The sequence below is a fragment of the Antennarius striatus genome, chromosome 17, assembly GCF_040054535.1.
Source record: "Antennarius striatus isolate MH-2024 chromosome 17, ASM4005453v1, whole genome shotgun sequence".
Classification (NCBI taxonomy): Eukaryota; Metazoa; Chordata; class Actinopteri; order Lophiiformes; family Antennariidae; genus Antennarius; species Antennarius striatus.
This window is the reverse complement of record NC_090792.1, coordinates 16,951,410-16,978,750: the sequence shown is the minus strand read 5'-3', so window position 1 is coordinate 16,978,750 and position 27,341 is coordinate 16,951,410. Positions and strand designations below refer to the sequence as shown.

General features: G+C 42.7%; 2 protein-coding genes across 2 annotated transcripts; one reads left to right on the top strand and one right to left on the bottom strand.

The window, feature by feature from the left end:
- Positions 1–1,021: 1,021 nt before the first annotated feature.
- capn3a (calpain 3a, (p94)) lies at positions 1,022–11,315 on the top strand. The gene is made up of 21 exons (XM_068338942.1): positions 1,022–1,477; positions 1,659–1,728; positions 2,482–2,600; positions 2,745–2,878; positions 3,249–3,417; positions 3,507–3,590; positions 3,707–3,801; positions 3,951–4,028; positions 4,346–4,506; positions 4,683–4,852; positions 4,984–4,995; positions 5,311–5,519; positions 7,174–7,210; positions 7,325–7,402; positions 7,527–7,584; positions 7,753–7,817; positions 8,146–8,214; positions 8,324–8,402; positions 8,897–9,013; positions 9,933–9,991; positions 10,574–11,315. Exons 1-21 carry the CDS (start codon positions 1,226–1,228, stop codon positions 10,598–10,600), a joined length of 2,142 nt encoding a protein of 713 aa, XP_068195043.1. The 5' UTR covers positions 1,022–1,225; the 3' UTR covers positions 10,601–11,315.
- A 362-nt stretch (positions 11,316–11,677) lies between these two features.
- Positions 11,678–27,147, bottom strand: znf106a (zinc finger protein 106a). The gene is made up of 22 exons (XM_068338634.1): positions 27,052–27,147; positions 24,887–24,964; positions 24,651–24,712; positions 22,869–23,057; positions 19,985–21,847; positions 19,419–19,890; positions 19,211–19,280; positions 18,838–18,992; positions 18,593–18,653; positions 17,989–18,294; positions 17,108–17,912; positions 16,945–16,994; positions 16,278–16,423; positions 16,044–16,178; positions 15,766–15,882; positions 15,102–15,293; positions 14,555–14,617; positions 14,310–14,429; positions 14,098–14,169; positions 13,939–14,010; positions 13,191–13,337; positions 11,678–13,119 (listed from the first exon to the last, which is right to left on the bottom strand). The coding sequence occupies exons 2-22, from the start codon at positions 24,938–24,940 to the stop codon at positions 13,063–13,065; spliced, it is 5,208 nt and encodes a 1,735-aa protein (XP_068194735.1). The 5' UTR covers positions 24,941–24,964; positions 27,052–27,147; the 3' UTR covers positions 11,678–13,062.
- Positions 27,148–27,341: the final 194 nt, after the last annotated feature.

The window sequence follows — 27,341 nt, the reverse complement described above, 5'->3', positions numbered from 1 at the left end:
AGCCTAGGTAAAGATGAAGCGCCTCTGAATATTATATTAAATACACACAGATTATATGTTTTATTCTCTGAATATGTACCTGTTTTTTAGTCCTTTATTTATTCAATAAAAAACTAGTCTCATGCTAGCACAATCAGGGATAATTCTGTGAAGTGAAAAGCACTCCTTTTATGTATTTAGTTGATACATAGATAGGTAGATACCTCATTTAATTAAATAATTATTTAATTAGTTTGGTAGTTTTATTAAGACTTTGTAAAAATGTCATAATTTTTCAAGCTTCAATTATAACTAATACAATTTGGAAAAATATACTAGAAATATAAATAGAATAAGTGAAATTAGTGTCCTTAAATTAATCTGTGAGAGGAATCCATATGTGTGTAGCGCAGCAACTTCAATAATGTGCTCAACTAGGTTTGTTTATCTCTTGGTAACAACTTGAATAGCAACTTTCAAAATGTCTTCATTCAGTCAAATTCATCTGTGGCGACAGGATCTTGAGATCTTAATGTTTGTACTGGGTTTCAGGCTGACTTCCAATCAAATGATGTTTGGCAAACCAGGAAGAGACCGTATATAAATTGTCATTAATGCAAAAAAAGAAAAAAGAAAAAGCCAATGACAATGGATCAGGATACACTGAACACAACCGTCATGTCGGTGGCTCTCTCAGACACATCAATAAAGTTGACTGATGATAATCAATGCTGTGATTGAATCTGGTTCCATCTGAGCAAAGTTAAAAATTAGTGATACTTCTCCTAATGGCATTAGCCTGCTCTGGTTATGCTGAGACTGCTCAATGCTGAGCTCCATTGAGAAGAGGTTTAAAGCAGTTGAATGCCTTCTGCTGAGGCAGGGCATCTCCCGACCCCTCTTTGCATGCCCTCTGCCACGGCTCGCTGGCCTTTGTCTAGCCACACAATGATGGCACCCTAGCACCACAGCCAGGGACAGATCATTGTCCGCTTCAGCCAATAGGAAAGCAACAAATAATGTGCATATGTGTATGTGTGTGTAATGCACAGGTGAATGCATGTGGCGTAAGTGCTTCTTTCACACCGAGCATCTGCTCTGTGACAAACGGGAGGAGGACGTCACTCCAAAAAAGAGCCAATCAGACATTAGCTGTTTGGATTTATGCCAGGGTTTTTAGGTTGTAAGGCTTTAGTATAAGCGGCAAAACACAGTTTTTTGTTTACAACAAGTCAGCTGAGACGAGATGCCTTATTCGCCCTCTGGCTTTTTCTGTGACCGGCTGATCCGGGAACGAGAGAGGAGAGATGGGGAAGGGTCTCTGAACAAGCCCCTCCGCTTCAACAGCCAGGACTTCAACACCCTGAGGAAGGAGTGCCTTCAGAGGAAGTCCCTGTTTGAGGATGACTCCTTCCCCGCCACCGTGGAGTCTCTGGGCTTCAAGGAGCTCGGACACAAGTCCAATAAAGTCAAGAACATCGTCTGGAAGAGGCCCAAGGTAGGAGAATGGATGGATCACACATGAGGGCGGTGTCACAATGATCCCCCAGCAAACTAACTGCTGCTGTGGGATCTTACCTGGAGATGGAATCAAGAATGAATATCATTTTTACCTTGAGTTATAAATTTTTTTTGGCTTTGCCATGCAGTTAATTCTTTGTTTAAATTGTTGTCCACAGGAAATCTGTGAGAACCCTCAGTTCATCGTTGGAGGAGCCAGTAGGACAGACATCTGCCAGGGGGATCTCGGTAAATCATGACCTACTGATGCATTACTGTCAGCTGATAGCCTCTAATATATTGCTACACAAGTTTTTCTTGTACAATTACATAAAATCAACATATTTTGAACCGCTAGACAAAAACATTATCCTCTCAAAACCTTCTGAGGCGTCTTTCCATCGGTAAAACTCACTGATTTAAGCAAAAAACACACACAAGGCAGGTTGCAAAATAGTGGTGACAACCCTTGGGGAGGTTATATAACACTGCATACAGACTGTATTGAGGTTTTAGGGGCTAGCAGGTAGCAAACATCCCAAACCATCCCCTGGACATGGCCTCCCCAGTATTGTGCTTATTCTTTTGGAAGGGAATCCAACCAGCAGCATTTCTCATTGTTGTTCATTTCAGACCACGTATAAAGAGTGAACACAGGGACAAAGGCGATGGAATCCATCCCCATGCTGAAAAAACTTACATTGTTTTCCGGGTCTGTCACACACAGTCACATACACACACACTCATACACACACACCTGGACAATCACAAAAACACTTGCATCAGCATTCGGGAGATGCGTTTAACTCCAGTTAACACAGCAGGAGACATTTATCCTACTTAAATGCTGAATGCTGCAAAGTGAATCGTGCAGAATGTGAGGGTTAAAACCTGAGTGGATCTTTATTACCCCCCATGAAAACATATTTCAACAGGTACACATTTCTCTACCCCCTACATACGTGTGGTAACCAGGTGAATAAAATGACTTTCTGTGCTCAGGTGACTGTTGGTTACTGGCGGCCATTGCCTGCCTCACCTTGAACGAGAAGCTCCTGTACCGCGTTGTTCCCCAGGAGCAGAGCTTCTCTGAGGGTTATGGCGGCATCTTCCACTTCCAGGTCGGACACGTCTCCTCTCTCTTGTTTCTGTTCTACCTCTAGTATCTTATCCTCCTTCACCTGCTACGTCATTGGTGGATGTGTCAGTTGAATAATGAATGAAAGTCAACGTCTTCTCATGCTTTCAACGCGTGATCTTTGCAGTTCTGGCGTTACGGCGACTGGGTTGATGTTGTCATCGACGACCGCATCCCAACCTTCAACAACCAGTTGGTCTTCACCAAGTCCGCTGAGAGGAACGAGTTCTGGAGCGCACTGCTGGAGAAGGCCTACGCCAAGTAGGTGCCGGACTGTTGGGGGGGACGGTGAAGCTTTTGGATGGAATTTTTTTCAGCACTGAATGAAAACTGGGGATCAGTTGGGGTTTCCCTCCGCCTACATTTTAGGATTTTTCATGTTGGTTTATTGCACGAAGTTTGTTGGAGTTGCACCAGTTTCACATAGTCCCTTGAATTCTTCATGGTTCAGATCCTAAAGTGTCTCTTTGTCACATTTTCAGGACTTTCCAAGCCTAACCACTTTTGGCTACCATTCATCAGGAATAGCAATAAGTGTTGACCGGCATTCTGCAGAGCCCATACGTCTAAATCAGTCCAGATTTTAAACATAATTTGGATAAGTGCTAACTGTGATATTGTCCCTATTCAGGCTGCATGGCTCCTACGAGGCCCTGAAGGGCGGAAACACCACTGAGGCCATGGAGGACTTCACTGGTGGGGTCACTGAGTTCTACGAGATGAAGGAGGCTCCCAAAGAGCTCTATAAGATCATGAAGAAAGCTCTGGAAAGGGGCTCCCTCATGGGCTGCTCTATTGATGTGAGTCCTTCTCATCATATGAAAGTTTTCTCCATCTCCAATCGTATTTTCACAAACAATCTAAATGTGAACAATGTGTTTGTCTGCAGTCTCTGGTTCCCGCTCGCTTTGAGACTCGTACCGTGACGGGACTGGTGAAGGGTCACGCCTACTCTGTGACTGCAGTGGACGAGGTAAATCCAATCACAGACAACAAAACGATATCAGGCTTAATGCACTCGGATCAATCCTGCAGGGTTTCACCAAACAGGAAACAGGTTTTAACTGTTTTAACTGTGTTCTCCTACAGTGCAAACCGTCTCAGCACAAGGACGCCAAAGTTCGTCTGGTGCGTCTCAGGAACCCGTGGGGTCAAGTGGAATGGAACGGTCCCTGGAGCGACAAGTGAGCAGTTTTAAATGTTTTCTAATCTCTTTATCTTCTTTAATCAAACTGCTTCCTTACAGCAGAGGTAGACGGACAGTTTGTTTTTTAGTTATGACACCATGGGGTTAAAACCTGCTGTTAAATTTCATTGTTGTTCTCTTGGACAGTTCTAAGGAGTGGGCCACACTCTCTAAGGCTGATAAAGAGAAGCTGCAGCACCAGAGTGCCGAGGATGGAGAGTTCTGGTAAAGTTTTAGTGCATTTTGTTCATCAAATTCGTTTATTGATCACACCGTTAATGGCATTATCAGGATGGGAGTTCTTATCATATATAAATGTATAGAGGATGGGAGTTCTTATCATATATAAATGTATAGATATTGAGTGAAGACACCATGGACGCAAACTATCCAAAGAAACTTTAGGATATTTTTTAACTATTTAAAGTCACTTAACTTTTTCTATTTTAACAAAATTAGAAATATCATTTATCCACTGGGAAGAAGAGCAGTCCTCAACTGAACATGAGCATATAGTAGTCAAATATCCCGACCTCTCCTAGGATGTCTTTTGAGGACTTCAAGAAGAACTACACTAAGATTGAGATCTGTAACCTCACCCCCGACGCGCTGGAGGACGATAAGATCCACAAGTGGACGGTTTCCGTCAACGAAGGCCGCTGGGTGAGAGGCTGCTCCGCCGGGGGCTGCAGGAACTACCCAGGTACCTCTGACTGTTTTCAATATGAAAAATGAATTTAGCCTGATTAAAACAGCTCAAACGTCTCATTTTAAATTGCTTTCATCATCAGGTACCCAAGAACACAAATCTTAATATCAGAGTATCTAATTTCAAAAGTTGAAATTACTTTAAATAAAGGCGCCATCTTACACCGGCAGACACGTTCTGGACCAACCCTCAGTACCGCCTGCGTCTGCTGGAGGAGGACGACGACGCCGAGGAGAGCGAAGTGGGATGCACCTTCGTGGTGGCGCTGATGCAGAAGAACAGGCGGAAAGAACGAAAGATGGGCGCCAACCTCTTCACCATCGGATTTGCCATTTATGAGGTGTTGTGTTCTTCTTCATTGATAGGGGTTTCTATTTCTTTAATTTAATTTTTTAGTGCTGGAGCACATCTGTAGTATTAATATCTTTGGAAGCCCGAGAAAAATGAATTTTTCATGTTGTGTCTCCACAGGTGCCGAAGGAGGTAAGGATGGCGCCAAGAAAACTCACAGAGGAGCTAAAGTTTGCAAGTTAATCACACTGTTAGCTTTCATAGTTGTGTTCCTTTAAATTGATTACACATGAATACATCAGGCTGACTTGTGATGTAACTTAGACGTCAAGGAGATCCTTATTTATCAATGAGACCTGGCCTGAATGTTACAGAGGTAGGAACCAGGGAAATGTGACCTGAACGTGACCCCAGAGTTCGAAAAATCCTGGATTCAAGGAGGTATTTGGAATATTAGTAAAAGTAATAAACACGTGTTTGAATGTTGGAGCACTCCCTCTCCTGCAGATGCACGGCAACAAGCAGCACATGCAGAAGGACTTCTTCCTGTTCACCTCCTCCAAAGCTCGCTGCAAGTCCTACATCAACCTGCGCGAGGTGACGCAGCGCTTCCGCCTGAGCCCCGGGGAGTACGTCATCGTTCCCTCCACCTACGAGCCGCACCAGGAGGGGGAGTTCATCCTGCGAGTGTTCTCTGAGAAGAGGAACACCTCAGAGTGAGTGGGTGAGAGCGATCCAGGGGGAAGGCCCGAGGGGAGGACGATGAGTAAAGAGGAAGAGAATGCAGAATAGGATAAGACAGGGAGATTTTTTTAGATGTTTGGTTTTCCTCCACTGGGATGGGTGTTAAAAATAAAACACAAATCACAGCCACATTTAGAATAAATTTGTGATTTCCCCCTCACCAAGGCGAGTGACACTAACCGGAATTCACGTGATAATTACCAATGAGTCAAATTCTTGATTTATCTTGCCAGATAATCCATCCACCAGTAGATAGATAGATAGATAGATAGATAGATAGATAGATAGATAGATAGATAGATAGATAGATAGATAGATAGATAGATAGATAGATAGATAGATAGATAGATAGATAGATAGATAGATAGATAGATAGATAGATAGATAGATAGATAGATAGATAGATAGATAGATAGATAGATAGATAGATAGATAGATAGATAGATAGATAGATAGATAGATAGATACTTTATTAATCCCGGCAGTAAGCCAGTGAAACAATATTGTGTTCATATAGTGCTAGAATGATTGGAAAACTTTTATTTGATTTTTTTAAAAAACCCAGATTACCATTAAATATAATGAGAAAAGGATGTTTTTAATTTCCCATTAGACAAGCAGTTAAAACTAAAAGTACAGTATTTTTTGCACTATAAGGAACACCTAAAAGCCTTTAATTTTCTCAAAAACTGACAGTGCGCCTTGTATATGGAAAAGGCTTTAGAATAGGCCATTCATTGAAGGTGCGCCTTATAGTCCAGTGTGCCTTATAGTGCGAAAATACTGTAATAGAACACAGAAAACCCCAATCTTTCGCACATTAATTTTAAAAAATTGTGGGGTTTTTTGACAAATGTCTTAGGTTAATGATAATGAATGTAAGGTTTTATCACCCAGCTCTAGTGTCTGATTTAGCCTAGAAAGTTTATTGGTGACTGGTGGGGAGGAGGGCCTGTCTGCTAATGAGGGTGGGGCTTTGTGCTTGGTGGGTGGGACTCAAACCTCCAAGAACAATTTTAACGGCAATTTGATTTATAGAACTGGAAGAAATCGGCCCCAGTTCGAAGCTGTTATGGAATCTTTTTTAGGACAAGCCACTTCAGATTTGGGCTTCCACCGGTAAAAGTTCAAAAAATAAAAAAAATAAAAAAATCCCATATTGCATTGCTCAAGCTTCAACAAGCATCCATCTTCTGGCGCCACCTGCTGCCCGGAGGACCAAACGGCACACGCAGCCATCGGACGCCTGCATTCCGATGGACCGGGATGGAAGCAGGCTCTTATTATTATTAAGCCTTAAATAGCTGAACATTCTTGAAAACCAGCAGGATGATGTTTTCTATGACTTTCTGTCCAAAGTAAGATAAATCAAGAGAAGAGTTAGCAATTGGTACTGAACTAACATTTTATTCACAGCTTTGATTAAAGGAATATTTTTTTCTCGTTAGTCCAAAGTGAGTATGGGACTATAAAACTTTAGAAACCTGATATGAATCAATGGAAGATCTGTTTTAACTGATTGCCCTGTTAGAATAACATGCAGTAGACAGATGAGTGCACAGGCTTGTGGTCCACATGAGATGATGTTGTCACTATGGTGACTGCTATTTGTTGGTCTTCACCCAGGGAGATAGAGAACAGGATCGAGGCTGATCATCCGGTGGTAAGCTGTTACACACAAGGAGATGTCATGTCATGAATAGTTTAGGTACAGATGTCCACATGTGTTCCTTTCATTTCTTCTCTCTTTTTCTCTTTCTCCTTTGTGGCGCCTCAGCCGGCGCCGGCCTCAGCGGGGGAAGAGAGCGAGGAGGACCAGCAGTTCAGGACGATTTTTCAGGAGATAGCCGGCGATGTGAGTAAAAGGAGGACAAATAATCATTTTGTTTTGATGTTTGTTTGTTTTTATCACCACCCCTTCTGTTTTCGCTTTGTGGAGGAATTAGTAGAGACTCTGATTCAAAATTCATCTCCTTCAGGAAATGGAAATCACAGCAAACGAACTGAAAAATGTTCTCAACAGGGTGATCACAAAACGTGAGTCTATTTTGAGTATCATCCAAAGATAATGAGAAAAAAGGAGATTGGAAGGATTTCATCCCCTGAGCTTTGGGAACTCTTTTGAGTCTTGTGATACAAGCAAAACCCAAAGGTGAACATTGTGAAGTGAATGTAGGTGAAGTGTGACGCCGTGTCTCCCTCCAGATAAGGACCTGAACACCGAGGGCTTCAGCCTGGAAAGTTGCAGGAGCATGATTGCTCTGATGGACGTATCCTTTGTATCGAGTGCATCGGGCTGGCGGCGCTGTCAGGAGAAGGCCCAACCTGCCAAGACCCTTGGCAGAGATTTCCAACTCATTCCACCACACAGACACAGTGATAACTCACATGAAGGATTCCCCTTCTGTTTTCACCTGATGGAGAACCCATTTAATTATTACACAATCCACTAGATATAGAACGTTTGTGATAAAAATGAAAACAGCCAGGCATTTTGTTTATGGGGAAAATCGAACGTTGATACCACAGATCAATACTGGACGATGGAAGCGGTTGCTTTCTGATTGGACACACTTATGGTCTTAACTGTCTGTTTAGATGGAGGGGACCGGTCGACTCAACCTCCAGGAGTTTAGACACCTGTGGAATAAAATCAAACAGTGGCAGGTGGGAGCGAAGGTTTTTTTTTTTAATCACACTGGTTTTTTTACTCACAGTGAAGTTTGTGAAGATGCAGGTGGTTTGAAATCAGATTAAATCAAATGATCTCTTCCAGGGAATCTTTAAGCACTACAACGCTGACCAGTCAGGTAGCATCAACAGCTACGAGATGAGGAACGCTGTCAACGATGCAGGTAAACGTCTGGACTAAAAAATCTAATCCTCTATCAGCTTAATTCATCCACATAAAAAATATCCATGCAGATAATTTCCACATGGAGACATGTGTTAGTTTTATTGTTTAGTTGAAGTAGGATTAATGAAATTTATACTACTAGCTGGAATTCACTGAATGGACATCGAGGCTTCAGAATTAAATGGCAAGACATAAAAATGGGTGTCAACAATTAATGTAGTACCTCATCCTTCCCACTGGATGGCGGTCTGATATGGGTAAAATATAAATATAATACAATTTTGGAATCACTCATTTACCTACAAAAGGTTATTCCTTTAATAATCTTCTATATTTTTATACATTTTGACATGATGGAGTCATATTTTCTTGGTTGCAATTGTAAATGTGCTGTTTTTAATATCATGTGTGCTGCAGTTGAATTGACAGCTTGAACTCACCCCTCTAAATGTTCTTGTCACTGTACAGTCATGTGTCTTGTGTCCCGCTCAGGCTTCCGTCTCAACAACCAGCTGTATGACATCATCACCATGCGCTACGCCAACGAGAACATGAACATCGACTTTGACAGCTTCATCAGCTGTCTGGTTCGACTCGAGGCCATGTTCAGTAAGTCAACGTCTCACCCGCAAGGATTCCCACAATGCCTCAGTGTTTCCTACAAGTAGAGCTGTTATCTGTCCCTGTCAGCAATCTGCTTCACTATGTTCTCCCATCATGCATCTTGCCTTACACTCCAAGGCAGAGGCAGGGCCTTCTCATTAAAATAATTTAATCCTTGTTATTATCAAATAGACTCCACACTAACATTATCAGAAGGGCACGCAGCCCCTGAAGTCCATTACAGTGGAATGTGTTGTCATATGTGCACAAGCTCTTATCTTATTTCACCAAGTTATTTTCTCACAGCACAACATTTCATTTTCCATTAAATGCTGGCTGTGTTGACCTTTCTGAGTTTACTTAATTATCTCATGCACACAAAATTTCTCACAAATGAAAAACAAGAGAATATTAAAACATTATCTCAGTGGACTTTAGGGTAAATAAACATGAGAGTATTGTTTTCTGACTGACATCCTTATATCATGAAAGAATATTCACAATGGCTAATAGAGACTATATTATCTGGATGTATGATTTTGCTGTATGAAGCTTCATAAATCTCTCCCATCAGAAATATTTAGTCTATTTTAGGAGTTTTCACAGGATGCTTTGTTTTATATCTGTGGAGTTTCCGCCCAGATATTTTGGTTTGGCACGTCACAGAGTGAGATTTTGAATGTGAAAATATCCATCTTTGCTCACAAATTCCAACTCATTAACGCCCTGTGGATTCAATCTATTCACACAGTCGAAACTGTAAAGCCAAATCCAAAGAAATATGAAAACTGAAGAGGCTAAAAAGAAAATCTGTCCCTTTTGCCAGAAGACTCATGCAGCATTAGATCTACAACAGCTGCTATCGAGGTCACTCTTGCGTTGCGTCAGATGCAATGTGATGTTTTGTTTTTTGAAATCTCTCCAGGGGCGTTCCAGGCATTCGATCAGGAAGGAGACGGTACAATCAGACTCAGCGTCCTGGAGGTAAGTGCTAAGACACCTGGGGCAGAGTTTGTTGCCCCTGAGTGAAGCATCAACCTGCAGCCAAAGGAAAGGAGTAACCGTAGGGTGCATGTCACCCCCAAGGCTGGGCAAACTCCACCTGTTTAGCCTGTCTGGTTAAGTCGTCCACCAAATTGCCCAAAGTTTGGTATAGAACAGACGTCCCCAAACTATGGCCCGCGGGCCGGATGCAGCCCTTCTCCACATTTGGCAGGGCCCTCTGAACAACACCAGAAAAACATCCTATTTCATGAATAGTTATTTATAGTGTTATTTATTTAATTAATACTAGTGTTATTATTTCTTTCATGACTCGGAAAGGGTTTTTAATATTTGGTGTGGCTTTCTGGAAGACAATAAATGTTTACATTCAGGCATCGCTGTGATCATTTTACCTGTCACAAACTGACCCTGGACCCCCATCAGAGAAGGGAAAAGTTACGCGGCCCTTACAGGAAAAAGTTTGGAAACGCCTGGTTTAGAATGTTAGCTAGAAAACCAGCGGACACGGGTAAAATCCTAATCTCTCCGGTAGACGTAATCTTTTCTTTGCTCTTCCTGCAGTGGCTTCAGTTGACCATGTACGCCTAGAGAGGCCCGTCCTCTCCCAGGTGAGCCGGAAACTACCAGCCTTTACCTCAATATTCAGTGTGACTGATGGTCGTCAGCTCTCATCCACTCCAAAAAGTCAAAGGCTTCTTCTGATGGGACGTGGCGTCAGCATGTCGGTGAGATGCTGTGATTCCCTTCATCCCAGCGGAGAAAAGCCTTTCCCGCCTCCATCTCCACATCCAACCATCTTCAGTTTTTCACCTTTCTAGTTCCGTCAGGGTTTTTCTGATCGTCCTTCTCGTATCAGTATCTTCTTACAGCCGCTAGATTATATTCTCATAAAAAAAAAAGGACTCTTCTCAGGCGTCAAACACATAGAACCTCTTTTTCTGTCATGATACCTCACAGAAACCACCTGTTGTTCATCCCAGTGAACTGGGCTCCCTGGTGGAATAAACTTGTGAACCACTCCAACACTGAACTGTTATATTTCTGAAAATACAACCAACACTCCTGAAAAAATCAGTCCCCTCATCTCCACAAACTGAAAAGTAAACCCCACCCCATCGATCGACAAGAATCAGCCTTGGTGTGGATGAGCTCGTACTTAAACACTGACCTTTATGGATTTGACAGAATATGGATAATCGGTTGGACTGCAGCTTTTTTTTTTCCCTTTTTGTGATTTTCCTATGAAGGCTTTGGTCAAATGAGTGTATGGAATTTTTAAACATTTTAACCCAATAAATTAATGTGTAGTCATTGGTTTAACTGTGTCACCAGTGGATCTAATGAGAAAAGATCTTTTCTTTTCGGCTTGTCCCGTTTGGGGTCTCCACAACTTCCTCTTCTGCCCCATCAGACACCTGACTCTTTCCTGCACCCGTTTCAGCCTGATTGGATCCATTTCTTCACCTCCTTACCACACTCACCTTTACTCTGTTAACCCCAAGTATTTAAAGCCCTTCACCTTCTTTATCTTTTCCCTCTTCCCTCTCAATTTCTCTAATTTATGCACAAATATTCTCTTTTACTTTGATGGGAAATGCTAATCCTGTGATAAATTTAAAAATCAACACACATAAATCTCAGATAGACGACACAGAAAACTTTCATAATATTGTCAGCATTTGTTTTATTATTAACAATGTTTTGATTGCACTTTCTTAAAAATATCTTTTCAAAATCTCAATTAACAACTGAAAAACGTGAAAACTCAGGCATGCCAGGTAAGAGGCGAACTGCACGCTTTCTCCAGTCGTGAACGGCGAGCGGACATGGCGAGTTTGGCAGCAGTGAGAACAAATCCTCAGAAAGAGATGCGACCACACCAAAATATGCAAACGAGCATCGGCTGAGGGTTTTACAATGATTTTAAAAAGCAACGGCTTTGAGGGGACTATTTGGGGGATGAAGTATGGCATGGGAGATGAATCCTAATTCTTCCCTTCAAGCTCCTCCATTAAACACCTCCTCAAACCGTCCTTCACCTCCACGATTCATGAGAAGACAACCTTCGCTTTGGAAAAATGCCGCCTTCTGCTCAATGCACCAAATATATAAAAATAAAAAAAAACAAGTCAAAGACGTAAATGTTATAAAACCAGTATGTCACACTCTTTGGCTTCAACCTCTACTGAAGATGTAGGAACACGCACACAGCGTCAACCCGTCTTATCACTGCAAATGGCGACCTGAGGTCAAGTCACAACACGGCACCAGAGCCCGTCAACACCGAGCAACAAAAAAAATAAACCGACGAAAACAAAGACATGGTTACACATCTGTTTTGTTTCTTTTTAAAAATGAAAACCAAAAACCAAAAAAAATAAAACAAAACAAGTCAATGAAACTCCTCGAAAACAAATCACCACACCGCTGACCTGAAACCGATGTGGGCGACTAAAGCTTTCCCTTCTAAACACTCGTTATTGTCATAAAGCGAGGGAATAATCAACTTGATAAAAGAAAAATAATCAAAGGTTGCTCGACACGACTCACCACAACTACACGACAACAATAAAAACATCTCTTAAGCCCATGCCATATCGTCACCAACCAATCAGAAAAAGATCGCTGGTTTCCATCGCGATCTCAACGGGGAAAGCGAAGCAAAGCTCTCTCACGCTGGCAACGCCGAAATGTCTTCGGTAAAAGTTTCTTTTGTCATAGTTTGGTCAGTGAAAAGAGGAACGGTAGTGATCAGAGATGCAGACATAGAGGAAGGTCTGTTTCGTAGAACGTAAAAAAAAAGGAGAAAGAACACGAACAACACAACAAAGACGACGACCCTCCTGTCGTGACTGAATTATGGTTGGATTCCAACACCGAACATGAAGGATGGAGTCAACAGACGCCACTCATCTGGCTCGACAGCATGGGGGGCTGCCGAGTTAAGTGGGTCACGAAAATATCCCCCAATATGGGAGGTTAACAGAGAGGGATGAAGGTAGCAGGAAAGGGAAGAGGGCTGAGGGAAAAACAAGTTCCCATTACCACCTTCAAGGCTCCAGCTCCAACTCCTCCTCAGCATGTTTCTGCATGTGCACCAGCATCACCTGCAACAAAGAGGAAATCTGAGTCCTCACTACTCAAAATAGTGTTGAAATACACAAAAATCTCTTCGCACCTGTGTGGAACTGGTGCGTGAGCTGAAAAACTCCTCGCAGCTTTTCCAGCGGCACTTGAGTGTCTGAGATTTGGCGCCGGCGTGATCGTTGATCAGGTGCAGCTGCAGATGCTCCATCATCCCAAACACCAGGGAGCAGCCGTGCCACTGTCAACAAAACACAACTTGAACCAACTCAGGTTATGTGAAGAGCATTGTTTGATGATCAAAAGACTTCTTTTTCAGTGAAAAATCTGGATTGGAGTCCTTTGGGGGCACAAAATCGACTTTTAAAACAGGCCCAGGTGTCAACTGAAGTTTTTTCCATTACAAAAATTAAATGACATCCAGCCACACGAGATGGTGCACAAGCACCTCTGATGTCATCGTAATACAGTAATCCTTCGCTTGTTTGCGCTTCAAGATGAACGGCTTCTCTACATCGCAGATTTTTTAGTAGGTAGTCACGTGATATCGTACGCGCATGCGATTGGCTGACAGCATCCGGAATTGCGCTGTGTTCCGAGTCTCACGGAACAAAGCGCACTTCCGTGAAACAAAAAAGTTTTTTGAAAAGTATAAAAGAGTGTGGGAAAAAGTAATACAGATAGAAGGTGGTTTAATATAAGTATGGGGAGGGTGCATTAATGTTTAAATTACCATAAATAATAAATAATTTGTTGCTATATTGTGAAATTTCTTTTTTTTTTAAATTATCCTGGAACGTATTAACCACGAGTAACAAGGGTTTACTATAAACTGATCTTACCCAGCAGCGGTGTTTTTGCAGCAGGTTCAGCTTGACGGCCTGCACGCTTCCATCGTAACAACCCGTGTAGATCTGGAAAAGTAAATACTGGGTTTACTACAACACTTCATTAGGTTACAGCTTCATTGGATGTCTAATGTTTCAGACAGAAGCTCTCACCATGTTCTTGTGGACCGCCATACACATCACCATATCCTTGTGCCCACCGTAGACCTGCAGTAGCTCCTGAGACTGTGGACAGAAGAATAACTTTAGACGTCCTTAATAAAGGACGTGTTGAAGATTTCAACACAAAAAAAAAAAATTATGTTAAAATTTAAATGAGAAAACTGGGAAAAGAAAAAAAAAAAATCACAAAAAGACAGCCAGACCTGCAGATCGTAGACACGCACAAGTTTGTCCAGACAGGCTGTCACCATCACCTTCCCCAGTACGGTCACCACGGTAACAGCGTGACTGTGACCCTTATAGACCCGTACCAGCTCTCCTGTCTGGAAGAAACGCAGGGTGGAGAACATAAACAATGAATTTAGGAATGTGTGTGAAACATCACGACAAACGATTCCGCTGCTCTCTGCTGTCTACGAACTGAACCCGTTGTGTTTGAATGACTCACATGGACGTTGTGTGTGTAGACACACTGATCACTGGATCCGCTGAACACCAGGTCGTTGACCACCTGACAGACAGAGGAGAAGGATGATGAGCAAATAAATTCCCTATAAAAATAGCAATGGGAAATATGAATGACGAAAATTGGCAATTATTAAATGCTAGTCACTAATAATAAAAAAACGGATGGATTATATTATAAAATGTTTTTGGAAGATATCATCTGAGGACTTTGCATAAACGCCACCAATAGGAGGCAGTGGCTCACTGGCTCTTCACCATGACATCACTGAAGAGGCCTCCTGTGATTGGGCGGCAGCTACGAGGAACTAGGGCCTTAAAAATCTTTGAAAATGGGTTTGTTTCCAGCTTACAGTCAAAGAAAATGCATCACCACCACATTTCATAAATGTGTAGGTGGAGCTTAAAACAGGAGGAGCACTGAGGTCATGCTAATGTCAGCCTGGCGACTCACCGGCAGGGTTCGGTCTTTGCATAAACAATCATTAACATTCCACTCAGTACTAATTACTGGCTGAGGTTCAGGGCACCTTCATGCAGAGGACGGTTTTGGTGTGTCCCTCCAGGGAGCGCAGCAGCAGGCCGTTCTTGGCGTCTCTCACGCTGATGGTGCTGTCATAGGAGCCGACCAGCAGGATTCTCCTGGCTCCTTCCTGCGTCGACGCGAGGCAGCTGACAGCCCTTGGCCCGTGGCAGTCAAACACATCCACCTGCTTATTTGTCTGAGCAAATAATTGCAAAGCAGAGATGAGAGCACTTGAAAGAGCCCGTCGTCTGTTTACTTCCATTTTCTCTGAAGAGCTTCTGCATGAAGATGAAAATTCGTTTCATGAAGGTTTCGTCCAAACCGGTGCCAAATTTTAACTCGCAATGAATGTTAGCATAGAGCTAGTGATCGTGCTGACTGTCACATACCACATGCTGGGCTGCAACTAAGGGTTGTCTTCATCATTTCGTCCAATTTTTTTGTTTCTTTGTCCATAAAATATCAGGGGATATCTACCGTCTCACCATGCTATTCGTTTGCATTTGTACACGACAAAGAAAATCAACTGCATCTGATGTTAAGCGAGTAGTTAATGAATGTTTGGTTCGACGAGTATCCTAAATGTACAGTAAAATCAGTATTATTTTTATTGAAGTTGCGTTTTTTAAAAATTCATAAAGCACATTTTAGAACTCCGGGAGACTCACCTTCAGGTCAAAGGTCACCACGGTGCCATTTGCCAGACCTGCGTACAAAGACTTCCATCGATTGTGGAGGCAGAGAACTCTGTCTGCCAGAGAGAACTGCTGCTCCAGTTCTCCAGTCTGTGACAGAACATCCACAAATTGGTCCAAATCATTTGTATTTTGGGGAACGGGGATGGGAGCAGCTAAAATCCACCAGATAAACAATAAAAGACTGACTCAACTTGTCTTAATAAATCAAATGGATTACAGTACTAATCAATTTGATTGGGGATTTCTACCTTGAGTCTGTAGCAGCGGATGGTCTGGTCACTGGACCCAGAATAAAGGCGATGATGCAAAGACGGCGCCGCAGACACCAACAAGCAGCTCACTTTGGAGGTGTGGCCTTCAAACACGCCAACGCATTCATGGCTCTGTGACAGAAAACCCAACTCTATTATGGATTCACCAAAAAACGAGGATTTCAACATCGGCACGTCCAACCAAACCGCACGTCCTTTGTCGACACCCACCACCAGGTCGAAGGCTTTGACGGTCCGGTCTCCTGAGCACGTGTACAGGATCCCGTTGTGGATGTGCATGGAATTCACTGCCTCCTGGTGGCCCTCAAACGCACCCTCACTGGGCAAAGCATCCTCACCGTGGTCAGATGATACATCTGTGACAGAGGACGGGTGCAGAAATACATGTTAGCACAAAAATAAATAAAAAAACAAGGCCTTAGACTCTAGGGATTGTATTCAAAACCAAGGATTGTTTAAAATGCAAGACAGAATTGGAATTAAAATTCACCCATTTTCTTTAGACAAATTCCCTACCAACACTACTCCTACTTCGAGTTTCCCAGTGCTCAGCTTTGTGTCAGATGGTGATCAGAGCATCACTGTTTAAATTAGGGATAGAACACCAATCACAACTTTAAATATAACCATACTCAGAAATCAGCGTCCATTTCTTACTGAACTAATTAAAAGTCAACTAACACTTCTATGAATATCTTGCCCATGAAAAGTCGCTTGGGTAAAGCGGGTCTATTTTAACACGGTCAAGGAGTATTACGTTTCTGATTCCAGCTGCTCAGAGCGTGGGGCGATTATTTCAACTATTATTTACTTTTTATTTGTTGCTTATATAATTCAAAATGTAACAATACCAACAACTCTCCAGACGTGAACATACCTGATGACATCTGTGACGTCTTCGTCAATATGATGGCACCCTGAACATCACTGCGGGGACAGAAGATGTAAATGATCATCCTTTGCTTGCTCTATAACATTGAAAGTGGTGGTGATCAGAGGTGGAGAATCAAGGGATTCTGAATGTTCAGGTTTATCTTCACCTGTCAGAGGATTTACATATATCCATATCACTGGTGGAGGTGACCTCATTGCAAGCCAGGCTCTGCGGATCCTGTCTGGTGGTGTCTGGGATCTGGGGTGGAGAACATGCCTCCATGTGGGGCGTCAGGGAGGCTGGAGGGACGTCCATGCTTTCTTCTGAGTCTACAGTCACTGTGAGTTCAGCGGGGGCCATCTGGGGAAGCTCCACCATGCATTTAGCAGACTTGGAATCGATCTTCTCAGGCTTTACGACTGGAAGCTGCTTCTTGGAGATCTCCTTGCCTCCCTCCGCGTGTACGCAGACATCTCTATCCTCTGACGGCTGAGTGGAGGTGCTGACCTGCGAGCTTCCGCTCGATCTCCTGCGTGGTTTAACCAACCTCAACCTCATGGCCTCCCCGTCTAGTTCGGTGTCGCTGCTCTCAGGCTGCTCCGTCCCTTGGGCCTTCTTCAGCACCTTCCTTTTTTTGAGCTTCCTGACTCGCTTTCCATTCCTCACTTCAGAAGGAGAAGCAGGCGTGTTGATAGCAGGGGGGGCTGGAGGGGGCAGAAGGGACTTTGTGTCCACGCAGTCAACTACACGAGCCACATCAGAGTCCCTCCTACTGGCAGACAGAACTTTTATGGAAGGTTTGAGGTCGGGTGGAGGACAGCTCCTGGAGGTTTGGATGGCCTTATCATTGGTCTCAGCCAGTCCTGACAAACTCTCTCTCGTTTCTGCTCGTCCGCCGACATTCTCCCAATCATATTTTGCTTTGCATGGCTGTATTCTTTCAGGAGACAACTGGAGGTCATGGACAGGGGCTGCAGGAGTTTCAGGTACAAATGGATAAGTATGCTGCAATTTTTTATTGATATGAATAAAGCTTCTCTTTGTTACCTGGTGAGGAGGCTGCAGGAGGAGCGTCATGCAGCTCTGGAGTTGTGCTGTGAGCGACGTGGGTTGTGTCTCCTGCAGCATCTTGGTCCGAGCTGACATGGACAGGAGACTGAGGCTCCTGCTTGATGGTGAGGGGAATGCTGGGGGAGAGCGGGGGGGCACACTCAGCCGGAGGATGCAGGCTGGGGGCAGCAGCGCCATCTGCAAGGGAAGGGGATGGAATGATGGACGGGGTGTGTAACACAGCTTCCACTGAATCCATCCTGGCTTCTTTCTGTTTGGCCTGAGGCGCTTCCTCCCGACTACCTGTAGAACAAAAACAATCGTTATTTAGTGCGGTTTAAGATTACAGGAAGTTGTTACAGGCAGAGAAGTTACCATCCAAGCCATTTACAGTATTTTCCACACTATAAGGCACACCTAAAAACCTTTAATTTTCTCAAAAACCAACAGCGCACCTTATAATCCAGTGCACCTTACATATGAAAACAGTTTTAAAATAGACCATTCCTTGAGTTCTCAAATGAGTTCTCTACTCTCAGCAGTAACCTCAATGCAGTACAGGAAATACTGTAATCAATTTTGTATTAAGGCATGTGCATACCCTGCATTCCTTTCAGTAGCTCGATGCGTTTGTTTCTCAGTGAGTTCATCTCTGCAATCATCTGAGATGGAAAAAAAAAATCACAAGGGATTCATTAAAAAGTGAATTGGGAATACGACCAGCCTTAACCCTGAAGCTAGAAACGTAAAAGAAGTGAGAAAACAGAAATAAATATTTACGAAAACTTGATTCCATCACAAACAAATATGATGTGATTGTAGAAATGCAGACCCGATCCGTTTTACCTGCTCTTTAGCCACCATGAGACGCTGCACCTCCATGTAGGCGGCCTGCAGTGCAGCCCTGGCCTGGATCAGAGAGGTGTCCATGGTCTGCAGGGAGCGACACAGCTCGTCCTCTCGCAGGGACACGGCCAGCAGCTCATCGATTTGCAGACGATCTGCGCAAAAAGCAAACAAATTAGAATGAGTAGAATGAGTAGAATGAGCCACACGACGGCCAAACTGATGATTAAAGCTGTTCAATAATTGAACCAAATTCATGAAATCACACCGGCAGATGCACAGACACAACTGAGCAATTCTTAAAGTTTAACAGACGGTTGAAGTATCAGCAGTACAATACAGGATGTACACACCAGAAGTCATGCCTACAAACCTTTTTTGGACTTGAGCTTCCTTCTTTTGTTGTTGTGCTCCAAGAAAGACGTTTCTGCACTTTGAACATCCTACAGAGGCGAAAGAAAAGATTCTGATTAGAGCTACACACAGAGATACAGGAGTTTATTCATTTTTACTCACATCTTAACCTCAATGTGACCTTCATGTAAAAACTAACGGAGTAACGGAGTTTTCCGTTTACTCACCATAGTTTTTCTTCTCCTCTTTCCTGTTCCCTGGTCATCACACTGCTCGGTTCCTGAGCTGCTGTCCCCCATCGCTGCGTCGGAGCCCAGGAGGACCTCCATTGCTGCTGAAGTTAGCTTGTCCGGCTGCTTCTGTGCTTTAGCACTAAACTTTCCGAGGACCTGCTCTGTCTGTCGGTGACGCCACTCGTCTTTGTTACCGACATCCAACACGGGACCCGGTGAAACAGAAGACTCACGCTTCACCGAGATGAGGCTGTTCACGTTGACCATCTCTGGGGTCTCCTTTGGCATCGGGGGGGAGTGAGTGGAGGTGGGGGCCAGGCTGCTCTCTGATAAGGAGCGCTTTCGGGTGGGAACTGACGACGAGGTGTCCATCATCGAGTCCCAGTGGAAACCCTCCAGCAGGCGAATGTCATCCTCCTCCTGGCTCTGGTCCTCCTGGTCCAACGGCACCATCTCTATCCCAAACCTGGAAGAAAGTGAACACACACACAGTGAACAACGTGAGCTAATATGATTTTTTTTTTTTGCAAGAAAGAATCACATGACATCAAAAATTTCACCTTGGCATGCCTTTGCCTTTGTCTTGCTTCTTCCTGACTTCATGGTACACCTGGTCCCAGTTCACATTGCGGCGAGACCCAGAGGTGCTGATGAGTTGACGTACGGTGGGTTTAAGCCCAGAATCTTTTTCCGTGTCGCTTCTCCGCGACTCGCTCAGGTTGCGCACTCGCCTGGCGATGTTCAGGTTGGGCTCGTGGTTCCCTGGTTTGCTCTTGGAGCTGATATGTTTGGTCAGGTCACGTTTTAAGCCAGGTGGCAGGTCGAGTTTGGAGAAGCTTGACGTGTGTGACACAGAGAGCGGCTGACCGGCTTCGACGCTTTTAGAGGTGTCACTTTCTGAGCTCTGCACAGCTTCCACAGCCTGTATTGCCTTTTGTAGAGCAGCTGCTTCTGCTGACGTGATTTTGTTCTTGTTCCCTTTATCTTTTCTGTTTGAGGCTGCAGACTCTGAGCTCTCCATTGTTGACGTGCTGACCTGCAAAGACTGAAGGAACTGACTGCTGTCTGAAGACTGGAAAGCCTGCTTTTCCGGCCTGACCGAGTCAGGAAATTTTGATTTAGCTGCATTCTGCCGATAGTTGCTTTCATTGTTTCCTCCAATCTGTGCAATTTCCACCATATTTTTCCTACAGCTGTCCAATGAGCTCTTCCTTTCTGACACAATCTGTCTGGCTTTATCTAACATTTCTGGAAGCTGCAGTTCTTTCTTTGACTGAACAGGTCCACTCTGTGGAACCTGGGGATGGAGTCCACTCTGCTTGGGATTTGATTTGGCCTGAACCGGACCGGAGGGCTTGTTTAGGTGAGCTACACAGCTAACACCAGAATTTGAGGGCTTCTTCTGACTTCTGTGTAGCGTTGGCTTATTTGCCCTCTGATTGGAAGAACCTGAAGCAGAGCTCTCGTGATCATCTCTCTGAGCACTGCTGCTTCTACTGCTGCTGCTACTCTCATCTCTTGGTTCAGCTGTAGGGTTCTTTTTATGCCCAACTTCTTCCACCGGATTCGGCACACTAGAAATCAACGGCCTTGGTTTCTGTTCAAGTCGAGACTTCCTCTTAGAAACATCAGGTTCCGGTGCCGTTTCCTGCCTTTGAGGTTTATGGACGCTGGAGCACTTTTCCAATGAGTTTTGCTGGGTATCTTTATGAGATCCAGCTTCAGAACCTTTTGTTACTGGATAGGGTGACCAGCGACAGGATTTGTCTAACTTTGGATTACTACCAAAGTTCTTAGAGCTCTTACTTCCATTGTGGTCAAGTTCAGCAGTTGGTTCTTCCCTGTTCTGAAGTCTGTCACCCCACTGACTCCCCTGGTCACTGCCTGTATTTTTGAACTGGTTAGGTGACGGGGCAAACAAATTTGGTGGAGATGGGTACATAGAAGGGGGTCTACCTCTAACTGGGTTCTGGGAAATATTGTTTCGGCCATAAAGCCCATGACTGCTGCCTCCATTGCTGAGCCAAGGCAGCCGATTTCGCTGGTAGCCAGAGAATGCGACCTGATCACGGTGCTCACTGCCCCAACCTCTCTGGCTATTTAAGCTTCCACCTGCAAACCCTCCAGAAGCCCATCTCTGGAAATTGGGAGGCTCCTGAGCATGCCAGGTGGCGCTCTTTCCCTGTTTATCGTGATTCCAGGGCCTGGCCTCCTCATCCCTCGCATCATATCTCCTGTTCGAGAACCAAGACCTTTGGGGACTGGATCCGCTAAACCCCTGTGATGGATTCTGCCAGGTGCCATTCAGCCAGTAACGCTCCTTAGCTTCCTGCAGCCTCTTCCGCTGAAGCTCCTTTTGAAGTTCCTTTCGCTTTCTATCCTCTTCCTCTTTTGCTAGCTTTGCTGCAGCCTCCTTCTCTTTTCTACAAACAAAAGGCAGATATATTTTAGGATAAATATCAGGGAGAATCAGGAAGAGAGTGCATAGGATAACTGCTCAGTTACAGAAATACCAAAAGAACCACAATAAACACACAAAATATTATCTTAGTATTCCTAATAGATCCCTTCACCTTTTGTGTGCAAAACACTAAGACAAACTAAGCGTGAGCCTTGTGTCCAGATACATTTTGCAGATGTTTTCATTAATAATTGAGGCAGACATTTAATGGCTTGTCAGACAAACTATCAAATCAAAAATTCTATAAATATAATATTAAAGACTGATTGCACACACCTGCAGACGGCATTCTGACATGTGACCAAAAAAACATCTGAATGCCAGATTTAAGCTTTTAACGTCTTAACAAATACATGGATTGACATTCTTGAAAGTACAATCACATATCCAAGGGAAATTTTGGGAATCTTTAATTCAGAATTAAAGTTTCTGCCCATGCACTCCCATTTCAAGACCGTGGTAAACTCAACGTAGTATTTTAGATCTCTGTCAGTGGAGTCGGGCTTTATTTAGGCTGCAGGTCTGACACATGACACTGACTGCAGCCCGACTTCAAGCAGCTGCTAAAACAGGTCTGTGAGCGCTGCTGAGCAAAATGTGACTATACATGTCCACAAACAAGCACTGGTAAGCTAACACTTACCTTCACTTACGTGGGTTAATCATATTAACAAATACCATGTTGAACATTTAAACAAAAAAACACTGATAGAAAAATTGCGAAATGACTCAAGTTTATAAGTTGACAAATATGAGGTAGAATTCTACTTCTTTTTTTCTTCTTTTTTAAAAAAATATGAGATATAATTTTCTTTTGCTAAGGCAAAGTCTTGCTTTAACAACACAAGCATGAAACTTCAGGTATTTTCACTGTTTTTCCTTAAAATAAATACAACAACTTTTTGTCATTTTAAAGCAACATTACTGTCTCTGTTTGAAACCTAATTGTGTCATAAAACTGTTCGACATCTCGACTGTCTTACCTGATCTTTTCCTTTCTCTTCTCGATCAGATCCACCAAAACCTGATCGAAGTAGTCCTGGTCGTTCCCAGCAAGCCCGTGTTCTGAAGCCTCCACATTCTGCTTGTGCACGGGACTGGAAATGTGGCTGGCATAATCAGTCAGACTCACCACCGTTATTTTGCACACTCTACACTCATGCCCGCAGTCCCTGGGGAGAGAAGGCGAGAGCGGGCGTTCAACAGTTCCTTCGGGCATCGTTCTGATCTAGTCTGGACTGATTTCCTTGTCTGCGGAGCCGACGACGACGTACTCTGGCTCCACTTTCTGTTACTTCAAAGTCAAAATAAAATCAAGAAAGGAGAATACTCGACAATCCTGAGAAAATAACTTGCCCAAATTATCTATCGGTCACAGATCAGGAGGTAGCTAACTTAGAATTTTCTCTCGTTAAGTTTTAAGTAAAGATAAAATCTTGATCTTCCTGATCTTGTTTTTCGTTTCTTTAGCAGGCCATCGGTGGGACGTCAGGAGACGCAGCCGGGCCAAACCCGGGCAGCATGCTAGATTTTGTCCGGACACAACGACCAGCCACGCGGTAGAGCAGTGGGATGTGTGGCGGGGGGAGAGGCACGGCGCCCGCAGCCTAGTGCGCTTTCATGATGGTGTCCGCTGCGCTCTGAGACTCTGCAGAAGGCAACGTCTGTATTTGACCTCAAGCTCAGCTCTGAGGACCATACCCTCCCTCCCCCCAGGCCAGCGTGTGTTAATAGAACAGGGTGAGCATCCTGCTGACCAATCCCAAGCAAAGCTCGTGTAACAGGAGCATGTGCAGCTGCTCGTAGCCTCCGCTTGAAAATCCTTCCCAAGTATGTCATCTTATGATTCTGACTGAGCAGTGACTCTCTTGGCTCCCTTTCACATTTTTGTTCAATCTGTGTCAGGGCTCATCGCTATTTCCTGACCTCCAGTGAAGTTGGCAAAGTTGATCAATGAGATTGGATTACTTTTTCTTACTGACATGTTTTGTTATTTAGTATTAGCCTTTTTAATACAAAATTTGTATAATACTAGCAAAATGAAGACAACGATTTTTTTGCTGTAATTTTAGATAGCATACCAGCGTAGCATACCAACTTTAAAAGATTTTCTTAATTTTTTGTTCTTATATTAGCTGCCAACTGGCAATAGCTGCTTTATAAATCTCTTGGTTGTGTGTTGCACACATAACGCACCATCAAAACCTTATATCCTACATCACAGACCACCAAAAGGCTACATAAAAGGGGCAATAGACTTCACCTCCATCTCTATCAATGCGTAACTGAAGTTATACTTCACTTTAGACCCTTCTATCTCAACGGCAGGCAGCATACTTTTATAATCTACATGGGAGTCACAAGATGACCAGTTGCCTTCTATCGGTCACGCTCGCTGTTCTGGAGAGATTGTGTCTAAATATATACATATATCCCAGCTGTGACAGCTGCCCAGCCCATATACAGTATCCTCTTTCCTGATAACTGATGAACACGTGCCTGTGTGCACACATGCACCATGACCCAAATCCGACTTGACAAAACATAAAGTCAAACCTTTTGTTTTAAACATATAAACTCATTTAAAAATACAGTTTTGAATATAATGTTAGGTTGTCACACTCGACATTTTGCTTAACTTGCGACACTGACAGCCTAAATAACTTATTTTTATTTCAAATTTTCAGACAAAACGAGTAATAATATAAACATTAATGAATAATATAAAAAATGTATTTGCACTTTTTTTGGGGGGGGGGTCTCACCGGCCTTTCAGCTTCTCAAGCTCTCGGTGGTGCAGCATGCTCCTCATGTGTTCATCCATCTCCTGCACAATGAAAATCAATATTTTCTTTAAGAAATAGGAGTTTAAATATCCTGTTTGACTCTTATTTAAGTATTAAATGACATAATATTGATCCAAGAAAGGATTCAAACAAAACCGTTTTGGTATTGGTAAAATTGCTTTTCCCAGAAAACCTGAACTTGAGAAAATACTTACCCGTTTGGAAGTATGGACGGTCTCACAGAGGATGCACTTTCTGTTTCTCTCCATATTGTTGTTCAAATCAGCCCATTACTGTAAATTTTTTTTAACAAATTCAAAACAATCAAGAAAAAACATTGCTGATATATTGATTGTTATTAATATTAATTGATTAATAATTTTAGTTATTTTTAATAGAAAAATGTCAGATGGTACCTTTGGCATTTTTAAAACTTAACAATTACCTATAGTAATGAGAATAAGATTAATTATTCATTGTTTGATGACAATTCTGTGAAGGGCAGGTACTTCATGTCTGCATCCGAGCTCTCATCAACAACTAGACCAACTCATCGGCAGGAGCTCAACACTGGAGGCAGCACCAACCAACTATTTAACAACATGCCAGAGGAGCACAGCCTAAATGTTGAAGCAGGACTGTGGTTTATTTCAGTCCGTTGATGGAGGAGCTGTGCAGCAGAAGAGCCGTAGCAGCGTCAGGGCTGTGTCTGGGCTTGTTTGAAATTCTCAAACTGGGTGGGAAACTAACGCTGACTACATGACAAAAGCTGGCGACATTATACCTGTGCTTTTTCTACACTAACATCGAGATGCAAGAGACCATATGGAGGAGGAAATGTTCTAATCTTCATTTTAACAGTTTTGCTGCAGATTTTCTTTAGTTTTCAGAAACTGAAAGGTAAAATCCTGAAATTAAAAAAAAAGTATTCTCTTTCAAAAAAGTTCCCGTGCAAGATGGAGGATGTTCATGGAACTACAAAGAGCAATTGATTTATCTATATAACACAACAGCAACACATGACATTTTAAAGTGACAAGTAATTATCAGTCAAGTCAAATACTATCATTTACATACATGTCTGTCACAACAACATGATGACTATGCATTCTTGGAAAACAGAAAACTGTGAAGTCTAATCCTCCAACTACTGATGTCTGAAAAGACTCTGACAACAGGCCAGCAATAAGAAAGGAGAAAAAGTGGTGCAACATTTCACTCGTTAGCATATAATTAAAACGCCATAACAACACTGACATGACGGTAATGTTAAAGGTATCCATCACCTCTGTTCAGATACTAGTCAGTTCTGCAGCCTCCACATATCAGAAAGGTCAATTGTAATTACTGATTTTTGGGGGAGGAAATTATAATTGCTCCTACCATGACTTTCTATTGCTTTCTTTGACCAATTTTATATGAATGAATGAATGAATTTGGATTTTTTTAATTTAAATTTTGACTTTGATGTTCAAATACTGAGATTTTTTTAGATTTTAAACTTAAGGCTATCCTTCACTGTCTTTAACGTTTAACATCAATAGATAATTTGTCCCAAAAGTACCAGCATTTCTAAATTTAAAAAAAAAAAGTTTCTTAAAAAGATCACCTATTCCACAGCGGAAAGTTTCACGTGGAGCTATCTGACTTTCTGATTTTAATGGTTTACCTCAATAATATCACAGAAAATAAGAAATAAAATTAAAAAAATCCCCAAAAAACCAAAAGAATCCTACAGTATAAAATAAAAAATAACAAATATTTCTACGTTGAAGATTATTCATATTGGCTATAATCAGAAAATGTCTTTTAATTACCACAGAGGAAGCTTAAAACTAATTAAAAATGTTTTGTTTTTTTTAAGTCATAACGGTCTCAGCTTCGTCCAGAGAGCACTTCGATCACATCGATTATCGATACGTTCGTTTTGAGCAGAACACGTTATACGATCGTCACACACTTTAAATGACAAGGACATCTTAACAGCTTTCAAAGTACCTCAGCGGAAACATTGTTTCATTTTACATCTCTGTAGCATTTTTAAAAACCACAGAGTTTAACTCAATGATACGGTTGCTACAGTTTAGCCTAACTGCAGCTAGCAGCTCGTTAACATGAATTATATACAGTAATGGCGTTTCAAACATAATGAGTTGAGACAAACAAGGATACCAGTAGGTGTTGGAGAAATAACTCCTGATAAAAGTTAACTTTAAAGTTAGAGTTAATCATATTTAATAGGTTCACAGACTAGTAGCAACATGCTAACTAGCAACACAGCAGCTGCACCTCCAGCTAATACGGCTCAATGTTTCGCTATTTGTTAAATTCTTAGGTAATACAGTGAATAAATAATATTTGATACGTGACTTTTAGATACCTTTATGAGATTCAAATGAATGTGAGAGTAACGTTACTGCATTTTCATCCGGTGCTAAGCTAACTGCATCCTCCTCCACCTCGACCCAACCTGAGCCTGACACCAGGAGGCGTTCAAGAACAGCGCTTCTCAGGAGAACAGAAGTGTTGCGTTCACGTCTCTTCACCAATTGCAGTTCAAACCAAATGCTACAGCTAAAATAATACTGTAATTCAAACTATGCATCTTCATCTTTATGGAAATTACTCATTCATATGACAAATATTAACACTTTAAATTTTATGCACAAA

Coding starts and splice junctions, on each gene's coding strand:
- capn3a (XM_068338942.1), top strand. CDS start 1,226: ATGCCTTATTCGCCCTCTGGCTTTTTCTGTGACCGGCTGATCCGGGAA. Junction 2,601..2,744: donor GCGGCATCTTCCACTTCCAG/GTCGGACACGTC, acceptor TGATCTTTGCAG/TTCTGGCGTTACGGCGACTG. Junction 2,879..3,248: donor CTGGAGAAGGCCTACGCCAA/GTAGGTGCCGGA, acceptor GTCCCTATTCAG/GCTGCATGGCTCCTACGAGG.
- znf106a (XM_068338634.1), bottom strand. CDS start 24,940: ATGGAGAGAAACAGAAAGTGCATCCTCTGTGAGACCGTCCATACTTCC. Junction 16,995..17,107: donor ATATGTAAATCCTCTGACAG/GTGAAGATAAAC, acceptor CTGTCCCCGCAG/TGATGTTCAGGGTGCCATCA. Junction 16,179..16,277: donor TCAAAGCCTTCGACCTGGTG/GTGGGTGTCGAC, acceptor TTTCTGTCACAG/AGCCATGAATGCGTTGGCGT.